The sequence below is a fragment of the Dreissena polymorpha genome, chromosome 16, assembly GCF_020536995.1.
Source record: "Dreissena polymorpha isolate Duluth1 chromosome 16, UMN_Dpol_1.0, whole genome shotgun sequence".
NCBI lineage: Eukaryota > Metazoa > Mollusca > Bivalvia > Myida > Dreissenidae > Dreissena > Dreissena polymorpha.
In genome coordinates this window covers 20,848,756-20,863,819 of record NC_068370.1, presented here as the reverse complement: position 1 = coordinate 20,863,819, position 15,064 = coordinate 20,848,756, and the positions used below count along the sequence as shown (strand labels likewise).

At 38.8% G+C, this 15,064-nt stretch overlaps 2 protein-coding genes across 4 annotated transcripts; one reads left to right on the top strand and one right to left on the bottom strand.

Annotated features, from left to right (window-relative positions):
• Positions 1-3,158: 3,158 nt before the first annotated feature.
• Positions 3,159-4,907, top strand: LOC127861949 (uncharacterized). 3 transcript variants are annotated; one of them, XM_052400725.1, is made up of 2 exons: positions 3,159-3,277; positions 3,965-4,907. In XM_052400725.1, the coding sequence occupies exons 1-2, from the start codon at positions 3,275-3,277 to the stop codon at positions 4,592-4,594; spliced, it is 633 nt and encodes a 210-aa protein (XP_052256685.1). In that variant the 5' UTR covers positions 3,159-3,274; the 3' UTR covers positions 4,595-4,907. The 3 variants fall into 3 exon arrangements, with proteins under 3 accessions (XP_052256685.1, XP_052256683.1, XP_052256684.1); XM_052400723.1 differs by having other exon boundaries at positions 3,187-3,633; XM_052400724.1 differs by having other exon boundaries at positions 3,211-3,283.
• A 2,823-nt stretch (positions 4,908-7,730) lies between these two features.
• LOC127861703 (uncharacterized) lies at positions 7,731-14,823 on the bottom strand. The gene is made up of 5 exons (XM_052400389.1): positions 14,421-14,823; positions 14,016-14,079; positions 11,030-11,138; positions 8,431-8,589; positions 7,731-7,809 (listed from the first exon to the last, which is right to left on the bottom strand). Exons 1-5 carry the CDS (start codon positions 14,499-14,501, stop codon positions 7,731-7,733), a joined length of 492 nt encoding a protein of 163 aa, XP_052256349.1. The 5' UTR covers positions 14,502-14,823.
• Positions 14,824-15,064: the final 241 nt, after the last annotated feature.

Here is a 15,064-nt window from a genome sequence, read left to right as displayed (position 1 = left end):
TTCAACTATTACCATTCCATAATCACGATGTCATTGGTCAACGCCGACTACAAATTCATTTGGGTTAAATCATGTAGCGATGTTTTCGTGTTCAAGATCGGGTTCTCATTCAGCCAATCGGTCATAATGACCTCATTGTTTCTCTGAAAGGACGAGGGACGTCTTTTTTTTCTTGAGGCGTTATTTTCTGTCGGTGGTACTGATGGTTGTTGATCTACTTATAAATGTAATGGATATCTTGATCTGGGCCTATATATAGAACTTGTTTTTCCTTGTTGCTGCTGTTCTTCATCGGTAGCGGGTGCTGCTCGTGACGATCGTTTGGGAACTGGAAGGCACACTTTGACAATACGCTTCATTTTATGTGGCATTTTGACGTTTTAGATATTATACGAGGTTACATCTTTGAGATTTGATTGCAGAATGATTGAATCACCGACAATCAACCTGATTTTATACAAGTAATTGTCCGACTGGCGCAGATCGTGTTTGGTCCGTAAGGATGCCGTGTCGCTATCGTGTAAGTCTGGGATGTTCCGTGTAGATTCCGTGTTGGTCCGTGTTTATTCGCGTCTCTGCCTGGTTGGTCCGTAGCTCTGCCTTGACGGTCCGGACACGGGACAGTCCGCGTGGGTGCCTTAAAGATGACGTGTTGCTGCTTGCTTCGTGTGGATGCTTGTTGTCATCGAGGTGATGGTCTTAGGAAGACTCAAAAATCCCAAAAGGTTCGTCCCGGTTCGTCCCGGTTCTTGATCTGTGGGGAACCGGGGAGTTCCGGGACAACCATGTCCATTCGTGCTTATATGGGGCTGGGGCTTTAACGGTTAACTCCATTCTAAAGATTTTCAAAACGAGTGCTGGGTCAGGAAATCGTCAGGGGAAGACAAAATATACTATAAATAAGCGCCCCTTATTTTGATCATAAAGTATTGCTTTCAATATATCAAATAACACGAATTTTAGGGAAATACTTTACATCAAAACCTATCTGTAAATGCCATTTTTCTTGTTTTGTGTTACAAAACTACCGAAACATAGTGTCCATGATAGGAGGGAAATCGTTTAATTATCTAGCCACACATGTGTGACGTATGCAAGCCAGAATAGGTTCCGATGTTTGCCAGTTTGCTATGAATAACACAGTGTGACTCCAATTTTCAAGATCAAAGTATCGTGGTTTGATGTTCCATTTACAAAGCGCAATTATTTTCAAAGACCTGCGTCATACCAAAATAGGTCGTATGCAATATGCTGCCAGCGTGGCTCCAGCACAGCCTGCGCATCCGCACAGTCTTGTCAAGGTATGCATACTGAATAGGCTACTCTGGAGATACCACGAAACCGTGTGAGCTTTTGTATAGTGGAAAACGTAGTCCATGTCCAGACTGCGCAAGTACTCATGCAATAAGAACAATTTTGGCATGACGCGGATGCAACATTGTTATTTAAATGTGTGGACATAAAACTGAGTCTTAATCAAATATCGACGTATGTTTCCATATGTTTCGATGACGAAGAAATAATTTCATAATAAACCATTTGAGGAAACATATGATGTGAACTCACGAAGTAAAATTTGCATCAACGAACAGTATTATGTGGTTTAATATATGTGCACTTCATAACAAACACTGTGTATATGCGACTTTTAAGTGAAAAAAGAACACAACACTTCTTAAACCTTTATTTTTAATTTATCAACTTAGAAACGTCAAATTTCTACCTTTATTTCATATCAGGATATACACCGAACAACTTTTTTGAAGATATTTCTTGATCGTTATATATATCAAGCTTTATTGTTGGAAACGACCATGTTTAAGACTCTTTAGATAGTAAACTTTTAAAACGTCGATTAAAGCGTTATAACTTTCATATACCGTTTAGGAAATAGTAAAATAGTAAGCAATGTGATAGCAAAAGTGCGATGTAATAATGCAAGCATAGATTTTTGGAGGACAAAACATAGGTATCTTTGTTTATCAATAATACTTTTTTATTGTTTTCATTGATATTTTATTTGTATAACAGCTAACGTTTTTATCTTAATTTATCGGTCAAAGTGACGTTTTTAGACAATCATGTGTTTTGTATTTGTCTTGATGAAATATACAATATACACTTTTTGGTAATTGGCTGCTTTTTGTTTGCACACATAATTAAATAAAACATATCAAGTACTTGCATATTTAAATAAATACATGTAAGTAAACGATTCTTTTGTTAACCAAAATAAGCGACTAAACGATGTCGTCAAGGCTGCTACTAGTTTGTTTACACTACATAAACCAAAATGAATGTCGAGTAAAAAAAAAATTCCTCGCTTCGCTACCTCCTTATATCGGTCATGAATAATTTCACCCACGCGCTGACACGGCCTGATGTAGCTTAGCAAGGAAACAAAAAACGTTAGCAAAGTAAGAGGTATTTCAGATTGCTATTACCATGCAATAAGTTAAACATCTATTTTAAAAATCAGAAATGCAATCTGGTGACTATTGCGCTGCATACAAAAACAGGGTGTGTGATAAATTGTCATGTTACGCAATCCGCATCAGTATAAGAAGTTTTCGCCGATATCTGTGGCTTATTAGTGCATTTATTATCTGTATAGTATATAATATTGCACAGGATGTGCTGCAGTAATGCATCTAACATCAGTTTAAATCGTGAAGCTATGTATAATAAAACAGTTGTTGACGATTTAAATCGCCCTTAAAACAGATTATAATTACTATTTCGTTTAATTATTCAGTTTATTCAGTTTAGTGGGCAGTTTTCGTACAGACATCTTAAAGCGTTGGTGTACACAATACTTCAATTTCTGACTGTTTTGTACATCAAAACAGACAATCTCGTTTCACTGGGAGCACAGTAACCACAGTTGCCATAGAAAGTAGTTTTGAAATTTTAAGAAAAAAAGTTATACCAAACGCAACACATTATTGCGTTTAGACGGTGCTTTCATATTTCAAGATTAAGCGCTCATTATTATTTTGAAGTAGAACATAATTATTTATAAATTGAATCGTACGCACTAACTGCAGACTTAATGCCCAACCTCATTGCCCTGTCATATCGGTGACGCGTATTGACAGTTTTTGCCAACACCTATATATTAACTGATAAGCAGACCAACAGTCCTTTGTATTTGTTTACTTCATAGCCCATGCACAATTGCGTTCTATGAAGTAAACCATTATCGTAAATCTTTATGAATAAGTTCACAGGTGTCAGTGAACACGCATTCATTAGTCTTCAGTGACATTATGACATGGTTGAAGTATTGTTTATAAAATGTTATTTTACGTTTTTGTTACACTAACCTAAAACTTCGTTTCAATTTGTGGAAACTGTTTTTCTTCTAATTGATTTAGATATGTACAGGTGTATTTGTTTTTGACTGCATGATGGACATGTTAGCTGGCATTTAAGAGAGAATAACGCGGAATATTATCTTTAATCTGAAATAGTGTAGTATACCTAATTTTATTTACATTATATTTTAAACTTTTAAAAGTCTTCAATGTTATTTCTGTCTGTGATATTAATGGAAAAACAAAAGTTTGTATCACAATGCCAACGCTATTAAAACGTGAAAAGACATGGGAATGGGATATTGGAAATAGAAAGGTACTTCTACTTCTATAACTTCAACATCTACTATAAATACAACCACCACCATAACCATCACCACCAACACTACTACTACTACTTATGCTTATATTGGTAACATAAACACTATTTGAAGATATTTCATATTCCGACACATTTTGAATAAGTCAGTTATTGATGACATATCTAAAATGTTATATTTATACTATTTGCTGATGAAACTCTTTTATTTGATATCATAATACGTGTACACAGCTTGCGGTATAGTAAATTATATTTCTCGTATTAAGTATTAAATTCACAAGTTAATAAGCCTATGCGCTGGCAGAGTGACTCCTGAATGTTTCAGACCGTGGAGGACCCCAAGTACAAGAGCTGTCAACGGTGGCTCAAGGGCCAGTTTAGTGCTTACGAGTTCACCAACGACGCCAGGTTCGAGTCTTTTAGAGCCTATCCGAGGAAGAGACAAATTTTCAAAAAGCATCGTGATTACGCTCTGGATTATGAAAAGAAAACAAAGTTGTATCGCAGCTATCAGCGCTGGTATTGCACTGAAATTAATCGTCAGATTCACTGTGTGGAAGCCAGGTTTTCCAAACTAATACACGACACACTAAAATCCAATCAGCACGTATCTCGGGGTTTGCAGTACAGCTACAATAAATGGAAGTCCATCCACTCCTTGCCAATGGCCGAGTCCCATGCTGGACCTCAAGTCGCTGCCCCAGTGCTTACTAAGCACCAGGACAATCTGGAGGACGAAGAGCTGCCCAACATTCCTCAAGATGCCAATGACGAGTCCAGGCAACGGCGCAGACACAGCCTCCGGAGTGCCAGCGTCGATAACATACCGCACGTAGAAACAGCGACGGCCCTTCGACAACCCTATGTGTTTAATGACATGAAAGTGAAGTCAGTTTCTAATTTGACACACAGCGAGATTCGGAACATTACGCGCACGAGAGGCAATTGTGTCTGAGCGATATGTGGCAGGCTAGATACAATGTTGGTTGTTTGTAACGTCACATACTAGGATAATATTGCTAAATGTGCTTGCCCGTGGAATCTGAATGCTTGTTTCTTATAAAAATTAATAATTAACGGCTGATTATAAAAAAACAAGTATATTAATAAGTGCATAATTATACTTAAATGTACGCCAATGATCCCTGTTTTTTTATGTTCAATTTTATGGCCAACTTCTTTTGTGAAATACACATGTATGTTAACGTGTTCTTTTTTATTTTGAAATGACATAATACATGTATATAAAAATAAAAAATAATATTTAACATTTTCATGTGTGTGTAGAACTTCGGTTGGTGCGGAATGGATCTAACATTTCTAACTTTCAAGCGGCAGATGTGCTTGTCTGCGCATGGGGCACTCGACATTGTTAATATGCTTTTATTCTTTTACAGGATAAAAATGGACAAACATTTTAGTGTTACAGACGCGGCCCCCCGAGTTACTAAATACTAGTAGGCAATACACAGCACTTCTCAGAAGTGTCTTTATTGGTCGTCTGCCTTGTTTGATACGACATATAGATCACTACCCGTTTACTACAGATAAATATTCAAAATAGCATGTTGATTAAACGCCCCAAATATTGCCCATCGCAAAACATTCAGATTTGAGAAAATTAACTATTCAGTAGTTACATAATGTCTTCCAAGTGTTTTAATCCTGAAATCTTTAACGGTCGTTTTACTCATTGTTAATGTGTCTTTATTGTCCCTTTATGCTTCATCATTTGAAAATACAGAATCTAAAAGTAGAAAGTTCGTTCTACCGCCATCATAGCATAGCAAATGATTGTTTGTTTATAATGTTTGTTGTTTAACTAAGTTAAGAATAATCTTCATGCACTGTTTTATGATGGTTATTAACCGGGTTATTTACGCCGCCTCGGTTAACCCCAGGTGGTTCCCAGGTCGTCCATATTACCGTACATGTTGTGCATCGCCCGCGGACTCCCATGTCCAACAAACCCCGTCGGCCGGCAGCCACGAGGCAACGGTAGAGAATTCCAACAACGATAATTAACTTCTGGTATGAAAGTCTAACTTGACATAGAGATACTTAAAACTTAGTAAGAGAGTTTCGCGGAAAGGTTCCCGCAATCCGTTATTCTTAAACAACCATTTTATTAATTTTAGATACCATTTGTGTCTTTTTGTTAAAACAACGTTAATTTTGGGCAAAATATTTTTTATATAATATGTTTGCTTGTCAATCATAGGTTAACTCATATTACAAACGAAATTGTCTAAAATCCTGTTTACTGCTAATTATTAATTGTTATCTACGAGAACGAAGTTGTGTTATTGTTTCTTTGCAAGAACGCCAGTTTAAACACCAATATATTATCCGATTCGTGTACGAATATCGTCAAGATTAGACATCGGCTTACACTTACATTGTTAGGTTATTATTCAAGTTACCTAAGCTACTATCTGGACTCGATGAGGTTTAAGGTACCAGGATTAGTGGAAGGTACACACCATTGCTTTCCATGGATGCGTTTCGCCGTGAGTCAGTCTTCGATTGACGCGTTCCTCCGCCGTTTCAGTCTTCAATTGACGCGTTCCTCCGCCGTTTCAGTCTTCAATTGACGCGTTCCTCCGCCGTTTCAGTCTTCAATTGACGCGTTCCTCCGCTGTCAGTCCTGAATTGACGCGTTCCGCCGCAGTTTCAGTCTTCAATAGATGCGTTCCGCCGCAGTTTCAGTCTTCAATAGATGCGTTCCGCCGCTGTTTCAGTCTTCAATTGACGCGTCCCTCCGCTGTCAGTCCTGAATTGACGCGTTTCGCCGCTGTGTCGTCCTTCTATTGACGCGTTCCGCCGCTGTGTCATTCTTCAATTGACGCGTTCCGCCGCTGTCAGTCCTGAAATGACGCGATTCGCCGATATTTTTCGAGATGCACGAAACGACACGCGATATTTACCACGATATATCGCCTTTTGGGCTTCCTAAACAAGGGCGATATTTCGTGGTACATTCTCGCGCGTCGCTTCGTGTATCGAGCAAAATATCGTGCATCGCTTCGTGTGTGGTGTGTCGCCCTTGATGAAAGAAGGGCGAGATTAAATATGGCACTATCCGGATTCCGTAAAAAAAAGATTATAGATGGCACTATCCGGATTCCGTAAAAAAGCATACCATTTGTCTTAAGCCGTTTGGTAAAGTTCACAATAAAGGTGTTGCTTTAGAAAGGCGTTTGAATGTACATACTCAGAATACATATACAAGCGCGATGACCAACATCTGTGTGTTCAGTTCTGTTTTGAACATATAACGATGAAACTGACCCAGTATGCTTATTAATAATCAGAGGGGGATAATCGCGTAACGATCAAGCTAGCGACGCCCTTGCCGAAAAAAGCTATTTTCCGCCGTTTCCTACCCGTTTATTTCTTTTGATTAACTTTGAAATACCGCTCACTTTCCAGTCGTGAACGTGATAAGCGTTTATGTCGTATTAATATTTGCGTAATACATCGACTTTACTCGCTACGAATTTTCTAAGCGAGTCCTGTAATTTTGTGATCCCTCTATGATATTTCTTTGCGAGATAAATGAGGAAGTGAGTGGCATTTTAAAAATCAATAAAAGTAATAAAGGATATAAAACGGTGCAAAATACCTGTCAAAGCATGGCTGTCGCTATCTTTACTTCATTAAAATCATCACGTGATTAGCCCCTCTGACATAGGACGCATTTAAGCACACTCGTATAAACGTAATTCAACAAATCATTTCACTCCATCGCGAATGTAAACATTTAAAATGAAGAGATCATTGTATGCATCATTTATTTTTATTTGCTTTTTTCGCATCCAAATGTACACACAAGTATGGCGAAATGCAGACATAGGAACAATTTATACACACGTCCAATTACGTCGATTGAAAGAAGAATTAACAATGAAAATGACGGTAAGTGGTAATAAGGGGTAGTGTATAACTTCACGCATGTATACTGATTGTGTATTTATGTCACTTTGAATATACAGTGCTTAACGATGACGTTTACGTGCGTAAAAAACACCATCATCGCCTGTGCTAATAAAATATACTTCCACCAGTGTATAAATGAGCTGGTGTTTCGGTCAGTTGTGAATGACGTCAGACGGGTCCGTTAAGACATGCGTCTCCTCGCGTGCAATATCCCTTATCGTGTTGCTATATCTATCGTTATAAAAACTGGTTGGCAACTTCTGTAAGTCCACAAAATGATCGGCATGCGTCGCTTTGTCCTCTCTCTTTTTAAGCATCCACGTGTCGACGCGTATTAAAGGTGCCTTTTCACAGATTTTGGCATTTTTTAACTTATTCATTAAATGCTTTATATCGATAAATGTAAACATTGGATCGTAAAAGCTCCAGTAAAAAATCAAGAATAAAATTAAAAAAAGGAAAAGAACATTGCCCGGACCAGGTTTCGAACCAGTGACCCCTGGAGTCCTGCCAGAGTCCTGAAGTAAAAACGCTTTAGCCTACTGAGCTATTCCGCCGAGTACACTTTCATGACGTATTTTATACCTTATATAAGCAATCTTCGTAGTTTCACAGAATTTAACGACAAAAACAGAACTCTCCAAATTATTCAATCGTTTCGCGTTGCAACGCTTTATAATTTTTAGGTTTTAAAATCGTCAAAAGATGCATATAATGGCTATATTAGACCATGGTAAATGTTCAGTATTACTGTTTCCTCACAAATATCATAACTAAAACGAAAATTTGCGAATCTGAAACAACTTTTTTCAATTTTGTCAATTTACCAAAGTGTGAAAAGATCCCTTTAACAAGAATAAATACGCCAGTCCTGAACCCATCACTACGGCTACCAGTAGCCAAATGTTCATGCTCATCACACACAACATTGTCACATGACCGAGTAAAACCGTAGTCATCCTCAGGCACGTCATCTTGCAATGAGTCCGATTGTGCATGACAGCAGAATGTCTACAACATTTCAATAGAAATCGTGATAACACATAATAAGCCATTAAATCTTCGTTATTGACTAGATATTCTCATGACAAGGAATTTACATTGCAGTTAACTATTTTAGCTAAAATTACTTCACATACATCCAGTTTTCAAAATATTACATAATGGCACTGTTTTACCGAAACATCTGTTAATGAGTCCCTATAATAGCTACTTTGAACATAACGCCCAGATAATCATCATACAGCATAGAGCTTAGAAAGTAAGGCATAACACCTTGATAAACCAAGAGCAAGGCCAAAGGCCTTTGTATACCTGGAGCAAGGCAAAACACCATTATATACTAGAGCAAAGGCAAACACCTTGATGCAACTTATCGTTCTTGTGTACACATTATTGTACCTATCATTCTTGATATACCTGAAGCATAGACATACACCTTGATATACCAGGAGCAAGACCAACACCACGATATACCTGAAGCAAGGACAAACACCTTGATATACCAGGAGCAAGACCAACACCACGATATACCTGAAGCAAGACCAACACCACGATATACCTGAAGCAAGGACAAACACCATGATATACCAGGAGCAAGGCCAACACCACGATATACCTGAAGCAAGGACAAACACCTTGATATACCAGGAGCAAGACCAACACCACGATATACGTGAAGCAAGGACAGACACCTTGATATACCAGGAGCATGACCAATACCACGATATACCTGAAGCAATGACAAACACCTTGATATACCAGGAGCAAGACCAACACAACGATATACCTGAAGCAAGGACAAACACCTTGATATACCATGAGCAAGGCCAACACCACGATATACCTGAAGCAAGGACAAACACCTTGATATACCAGGAGCAAGGCCAACACCACGATAAACCTGAAGCAAGGACAAACACCTTGATATACCAGGAGCATGACCAACACCACGATATACCTGAAGCAAGGACAAACACCTTGATATACCAGAAGCAAGACCAACACCACGATAAACCTGAAGCAAGGACAAACACCTTGATATACCAGGAGCAGGACCAATACCACGATATACATGAAGCAATAACAAACACCTTGATATACCAGGAGCAGGACCAATATCACGATATACCTGAAGCAAGGACAAACACCTTGATATACCAGGAGCAGGACCAATACCACGATATACATGAAGCAATGACAAACACCTTGATATACCAGGAGCAGGACCAATATCACGATATACCTGAAGCAAGGACAAACACCTTGATATACGAGGAGCAGGACCAATACCGCGATATACATGAAGCAATGAAAAACACCTTGATATACCAGGATCAGGACCAATACCACGATATACCTGAAGCAAGGACAAACACCTTGATATACCAGGAGCAGGACCAATACCACGATATACCTGAAGCAAGGACAAACACCTTGATATACCAGGAGCAGGACCAATACCACGATATACCTGAAGCAATCACAAACACCTTGATATACCAGGAGCAGGACCAATACCACGATATACCTGAAGCAATGACAAACACCAGGAGCAAGGCCAAACACCTTGATATACATAGAGCGAGGACAAACACCATGCTCTACCTGGAGCAATTCAAAACACCTTGATATACCTGAAGCAATAATATACCCGGAGCAAGGCAAAACATTTTGATATACATAGAGCAAGGACAAACACCATGCTATACCTGCAGTAGTACCAAACACCTTGATATACCTGAAGCAATGATATACCTAGAGCAAGGCCACAAACTTTGATATAACCTAGAGAAAGGACACAAACATGCTCTGGAGCAATACCATACACCATGGTATACCTGAGCAAGGACAAACACCATGATAAACCTCGAGCGAAAACAAACACTCTGATATACCTGGAGCAAGGGAAAACACTTTGATATACCTGGGCAAGGTAAAACACATTGATATACCTCAAGAAATGACAGACACTTGTATATACACAGGGGCAAGGCAAAACACTGCGATATACCTGCAGCAAGGACAAACATGATTTACCTGGAGCATGGACAAACACCATGATATACCTTAAGCAAGACCAAACACCTTGATATACCTGGAGGAAGGCTTTACATCTTGATATACATGGGGCAAGGCAAAACACCTGGATATACCTAGAGCAAGACCAGGCACATGGAATACCTGGAGTAAGAACAGGCACATTGACATACCGGTACATGGAACAAAGCCTAACACATCCATACACCTTGAGCAAGAGCAATCACCTTGATAAACCTGGAGCAAGGTCACGCACATTGATATACCTGGAACAAGGCCAAACACCATGATAAACATTGAGCAAGGCCAATAACCTTGTTAAAACTGGAGCGAGGCCAAACACCTTGGTATACCCGTAGCAAGACAAAACACCTTGATGCAACTTTACATTTTTGTGTACACATTATTTTACCTATCATTCCGGCTAGCGAGAACCCGATTTTGCAATTGATTGTACCAGTACTGTAAAGTTTGCCACAGCGCAGACAGAATCATCACGATGACCATGGCTATGGCGATTCCTGCAAGCATCAATATAGTTGACCATATGTTTATAATATTTAACCCTTTTATGCCTGGTGGACTCTCCCATCAAAATTGGATCAATTTATTTCCAAAATTAGGGATGTCTAGTATACTTATTTCTATATTTAGAATATTTCTTACAGAAAGTCCTTTAAGCAAACAGCACAAACCCCTGATGAGACGCCGCATCATGCGGCGTCTCATCTTGGTCTACGCTGTTTGCCAAAGCCTGTTTTCTAGACGTTAGGCATAAATGGGTTGATGAACATTGGTAAGGAAAATTACATTTTACGGTAAACCGAAGACATGTGAAACCGAACGATAGTTGCTGTGATGTATTTGACCATAAATATTTGTTGAATAAGATCTACCGAATGTCTTGCGTTACATGTGATTTCATTGAATGAATACCATAATTAGTTACAAAGATTGGTAAGCATACATTGTGAAACGTGTGCAGTTATGAAATTGCAAAAAAACTGAATCGTGTAAAGGTCTTCGCATGGATCGATTATAAAGTCGATACTCAATAGCAACGTGATGCTAACACAAAATCACGATGATAAAAATAATCCGACAGTTTCTGAGTTGACAAAAAACGCGAAATTACGATCACAAAGACATACTAGTAACTAAGCGACAGTTCGATGGTGAGTATGCGATATAACAATGAGTTATCAGCATCCTAACTTCAGGTTTTCGTCATTGTTCTATCGTGTTGTGGTGTTATATTCATCGTTATCTAGTGGTATCGCAATCGCACGCTCGTGTTGTCATCATGCTCTCGTAGTATTCTCATCGTAGTATCGACCTCTGGTACCACAAGTATGATGTAAAAACGTGAACTGTATGGGAACACCATTGTACACATACGGCCATCTTATGCGCGCGTGTGAGTTTCATTATGTCTGACGTGAATCCTTTTAAGCGTACTAAAGCTTTAAAAAAACACGTACGCAGCTCAAAGATAGCAGGGGTATTCACGTGCGCCATTGAATGCTTGTAGGCACTTCTGCGCGTTAAACCGAGCATTTGACCGTATGCAAGTTAGCACTTTTTACCATCTTTAACTTCTTTGTTGAGCTTGAGATTATCGCATTTGAGCTTCAAATAAGAATCCATGCCCTCTGACTATTATAATACAGACACGCAGAGACTTGTCTTATATATGCTCGAATTATTCGCTGTTGTTGAAAACACTCAAACACCTTTGTTCACCTTACTGATTGTATCGCCGGTCGGCCTTTTTTAACACCGGCGACTAAGTGACCATAACGCGTTAAACAAAAGTGAGTGTTTCCAATTTTCTGACCGTCACGTACTTTTGATGCCGACACTTTTTGGTCTACTAAGTTATCGATATATATGCTCTTCATGCGTTTATCTTCAGTTAATTAAGTTTTTACACATTAAGATAGTTGTGAATAAAAATTTAAACGATTTAAAACAACAGAACAATTGAACGCCGTATTTCAAAAGTTAAACAATTATATGGGGTACAAAAATCGTGTATTCCTTCAATCTGACTAAACAAAATTCCACTTACATGTAAATTAAGCTATATTTGTTACTCCCCATTTTAGACATGAACATGGAAAGTATTATACTCAAATTGACTTGACGAGTGGCTATTCAAAGACACACTTTCTTTATGTATCTCTATTATTAATTTATTTGTCTATTTATAACATATATGTGTTATTGATACCTATACTGACTTTCAAGGGTATATGAGCTTACATATTTTATTAATCAATATGTGTAATTCGAATTCCTTCGTTATTTTAGTTGCTATTTACATTTTGATTCATGTTGTAAGGATTGGGCTATTTTGCACAGGAACGACGCACAGCTTCGCACGTTCAGATCGTCATTACTGCGCGTGAAAACAGACAAATGTTCATGTCCGCAAATAAAGACGCTCGACTGAGCACAAACATAAAGAAACTCAATCGAAAACGTAAAAACGCTGAATTGATTCCGTGATGACGGTTGTATAAAGGTGATCATATAAATAATTTCCCCTTCTCCTTTAAATATGTCCACGTACATACACACTAACGTGTACTTGCGATGGATGGTGAAGCCAAAAACGGTGCATAAGTACCACAGGCGGATCCAAGGGGGTGGGGGGCGGACGCGGCGTACGCCCCCCCCCCCCCCCTTAAATTCGCCAAAGTAAATTCAATTCATTTGATGTTTCACACTTAACTAGATCTAAATCACCTATTTAAAGTCGTTTTTTTTCTTTTTCGAACACAACATTTCCCAAAGCCTTCAAAATCACTAAAATCGTGGAGCTTCCGTGGACCCCCTAGCAGGACTTTGCCCTGCACCAACCAGGGGCCCTAGCGGCCTCCTGGACCCCCCAGTGGACCCCCGACAAATCTTTCAATATACCCCCCCCCCAACCAGAAATCCTGGATCCCCTGAGTACGATGACAATATCACGATATTATAGCATTATTATCATAATGGTGCCGTTGTAGCGTACTTAATCGTCATCCTTCTCTCTCGATTTCGCGCTATCATCATCGTGCTGTCGAGTGTCGAAATCGATCCATGTACAAGTGGTCTGTAGCATACCGGTCGTATAAATTGTGTCGCGTTCTGAGAAAACTGGGCATAATGCCTGTGTGTAAAGAGTCATCCCAGAATAGCCTGTGCAGTCCGCACAGGCTAATCAGGGACGAAACTTTCCGCTTGTATGGTATTTTTCGTTTAAAGGAAGTCCCTTCTTACCGAAAATCTTGTTTAGGCGGAAAGTGTCGTTCCTGATTAGCCTGTGCGGACTGCACAGGCTAATCTGGGATGACACTTTACGCACAAGCATTAAGCCCAGTTTTCTCAGAACAAGATTCAATTAAGCTTACCTGCAACAGACCATATGTGCACACCCTGGAAGATGAAGTCGCCATTGGTTTCCGTCATAAAGTACTAGAAATAAAACACGGTTGAATATATTTGTGTAAAATGTCATAGTTTCGAAATGCGATACAAACGCTGCGCAATAATTGTTCCATGATATAGGAACAATATACAGATATGTAGATACGGACTATAGATAATTTTTATATCCAATTGTTAGAAAGCTCGCGCATTCTGTGTGCATTCTTAGAGTCACGTCATTGCTAGTATTTGTAGAAAAAAGCTTCGTTAGATTTATATTTAATATATAACATCACACATGTGTTGTTATTAAGTCATACATGTGTTTAACAAACACCTACACTATAACAGTAAAACAACAATATGTTAGAATGCGGAACTGCACCCACCTGGTGTGCAACGTTTATGACTGTGACATTGTGACCACTGCCGGCTCCATGGTTACTATTGACCTCATCAAGATCCCCCATTCAGGTACAGCTTAGAAGCAACTATCCTCCACACGTTCAAAACACAGCTTGCAAACGAAATGCCTTAACAGTTAGAGTATAATAAAACTGTTAACTGAATAACGATAACAAATTGCCATGCATGTATTTATGTCTATCACATTGTTGAAAATTGTAGTAAATTGTACGCATATGTTGATAAATGTTAACAAATGTATATTATATAATCCGCAAAAATAATAAAAGCTTTCAGAGAAACAAACACACAAACATTAAAAACACCTGCCTTTAAAATAATGTAGACTAAAACTAGTATTCCGAATGTTGTAAATCAACAACACATAGCAGGTAACACAACTAAGACCTGAACATGAATGTCAATATTTACGAGAATTGTATTGGTGGTCGATCCAAAAGGTATAATTAAGATCGTTGACTCGCCCGCGAGCCAGGTAAACACTCGTTGATCCGTGTATTGGACAACTCGGGTATTGTACATGACTATGCATTCTTCAATACAAATGGACAGTTGGACGCTTACGCTAATAGAGCTATGGTTACCATCCCCGCTTAACAGGGCTCTA

Excerpts from the sequence above, each read along its gene's own strand:
- LOC127861949 (XM_052400723.1), top strand. The coding sequence starts at position 3,577 with ATGCCAACGCTATTAAAACGTGAAAAGACATGGGAATGGGATATTGGA. Across the intron at positions 3,634-3,964 it reads GGGATATTGGAAATAGAAAG|ACCGTGGAGGACCCCAAGTA; the intron begins GTACTTCTACTT and ends TGAATGTTTCAG.
- LOC127861703 (XM_052400389.1), bottom strand. The coding sequence starts at position 14,501 with ATGGGGGATCTTGATGAGGTCAATAGTAACCATGGAGCCGGCAGTGGT. Across the intron at positions 11,139-14,015 it reads GCACATATGGTCTGTTGCAG|GAATCGCCATAGCCATGGTC; the intron begins GTAAGCTTAATT and ends TGATGCTTGCAG. Across the intron at positions 7,810-8,430 it reads GGACTGGCGTATTTATTCTT|ATATAGCAACACGATAAGGG; the intron begins GTTAAAGGGATC and ends TTATAACGATAG.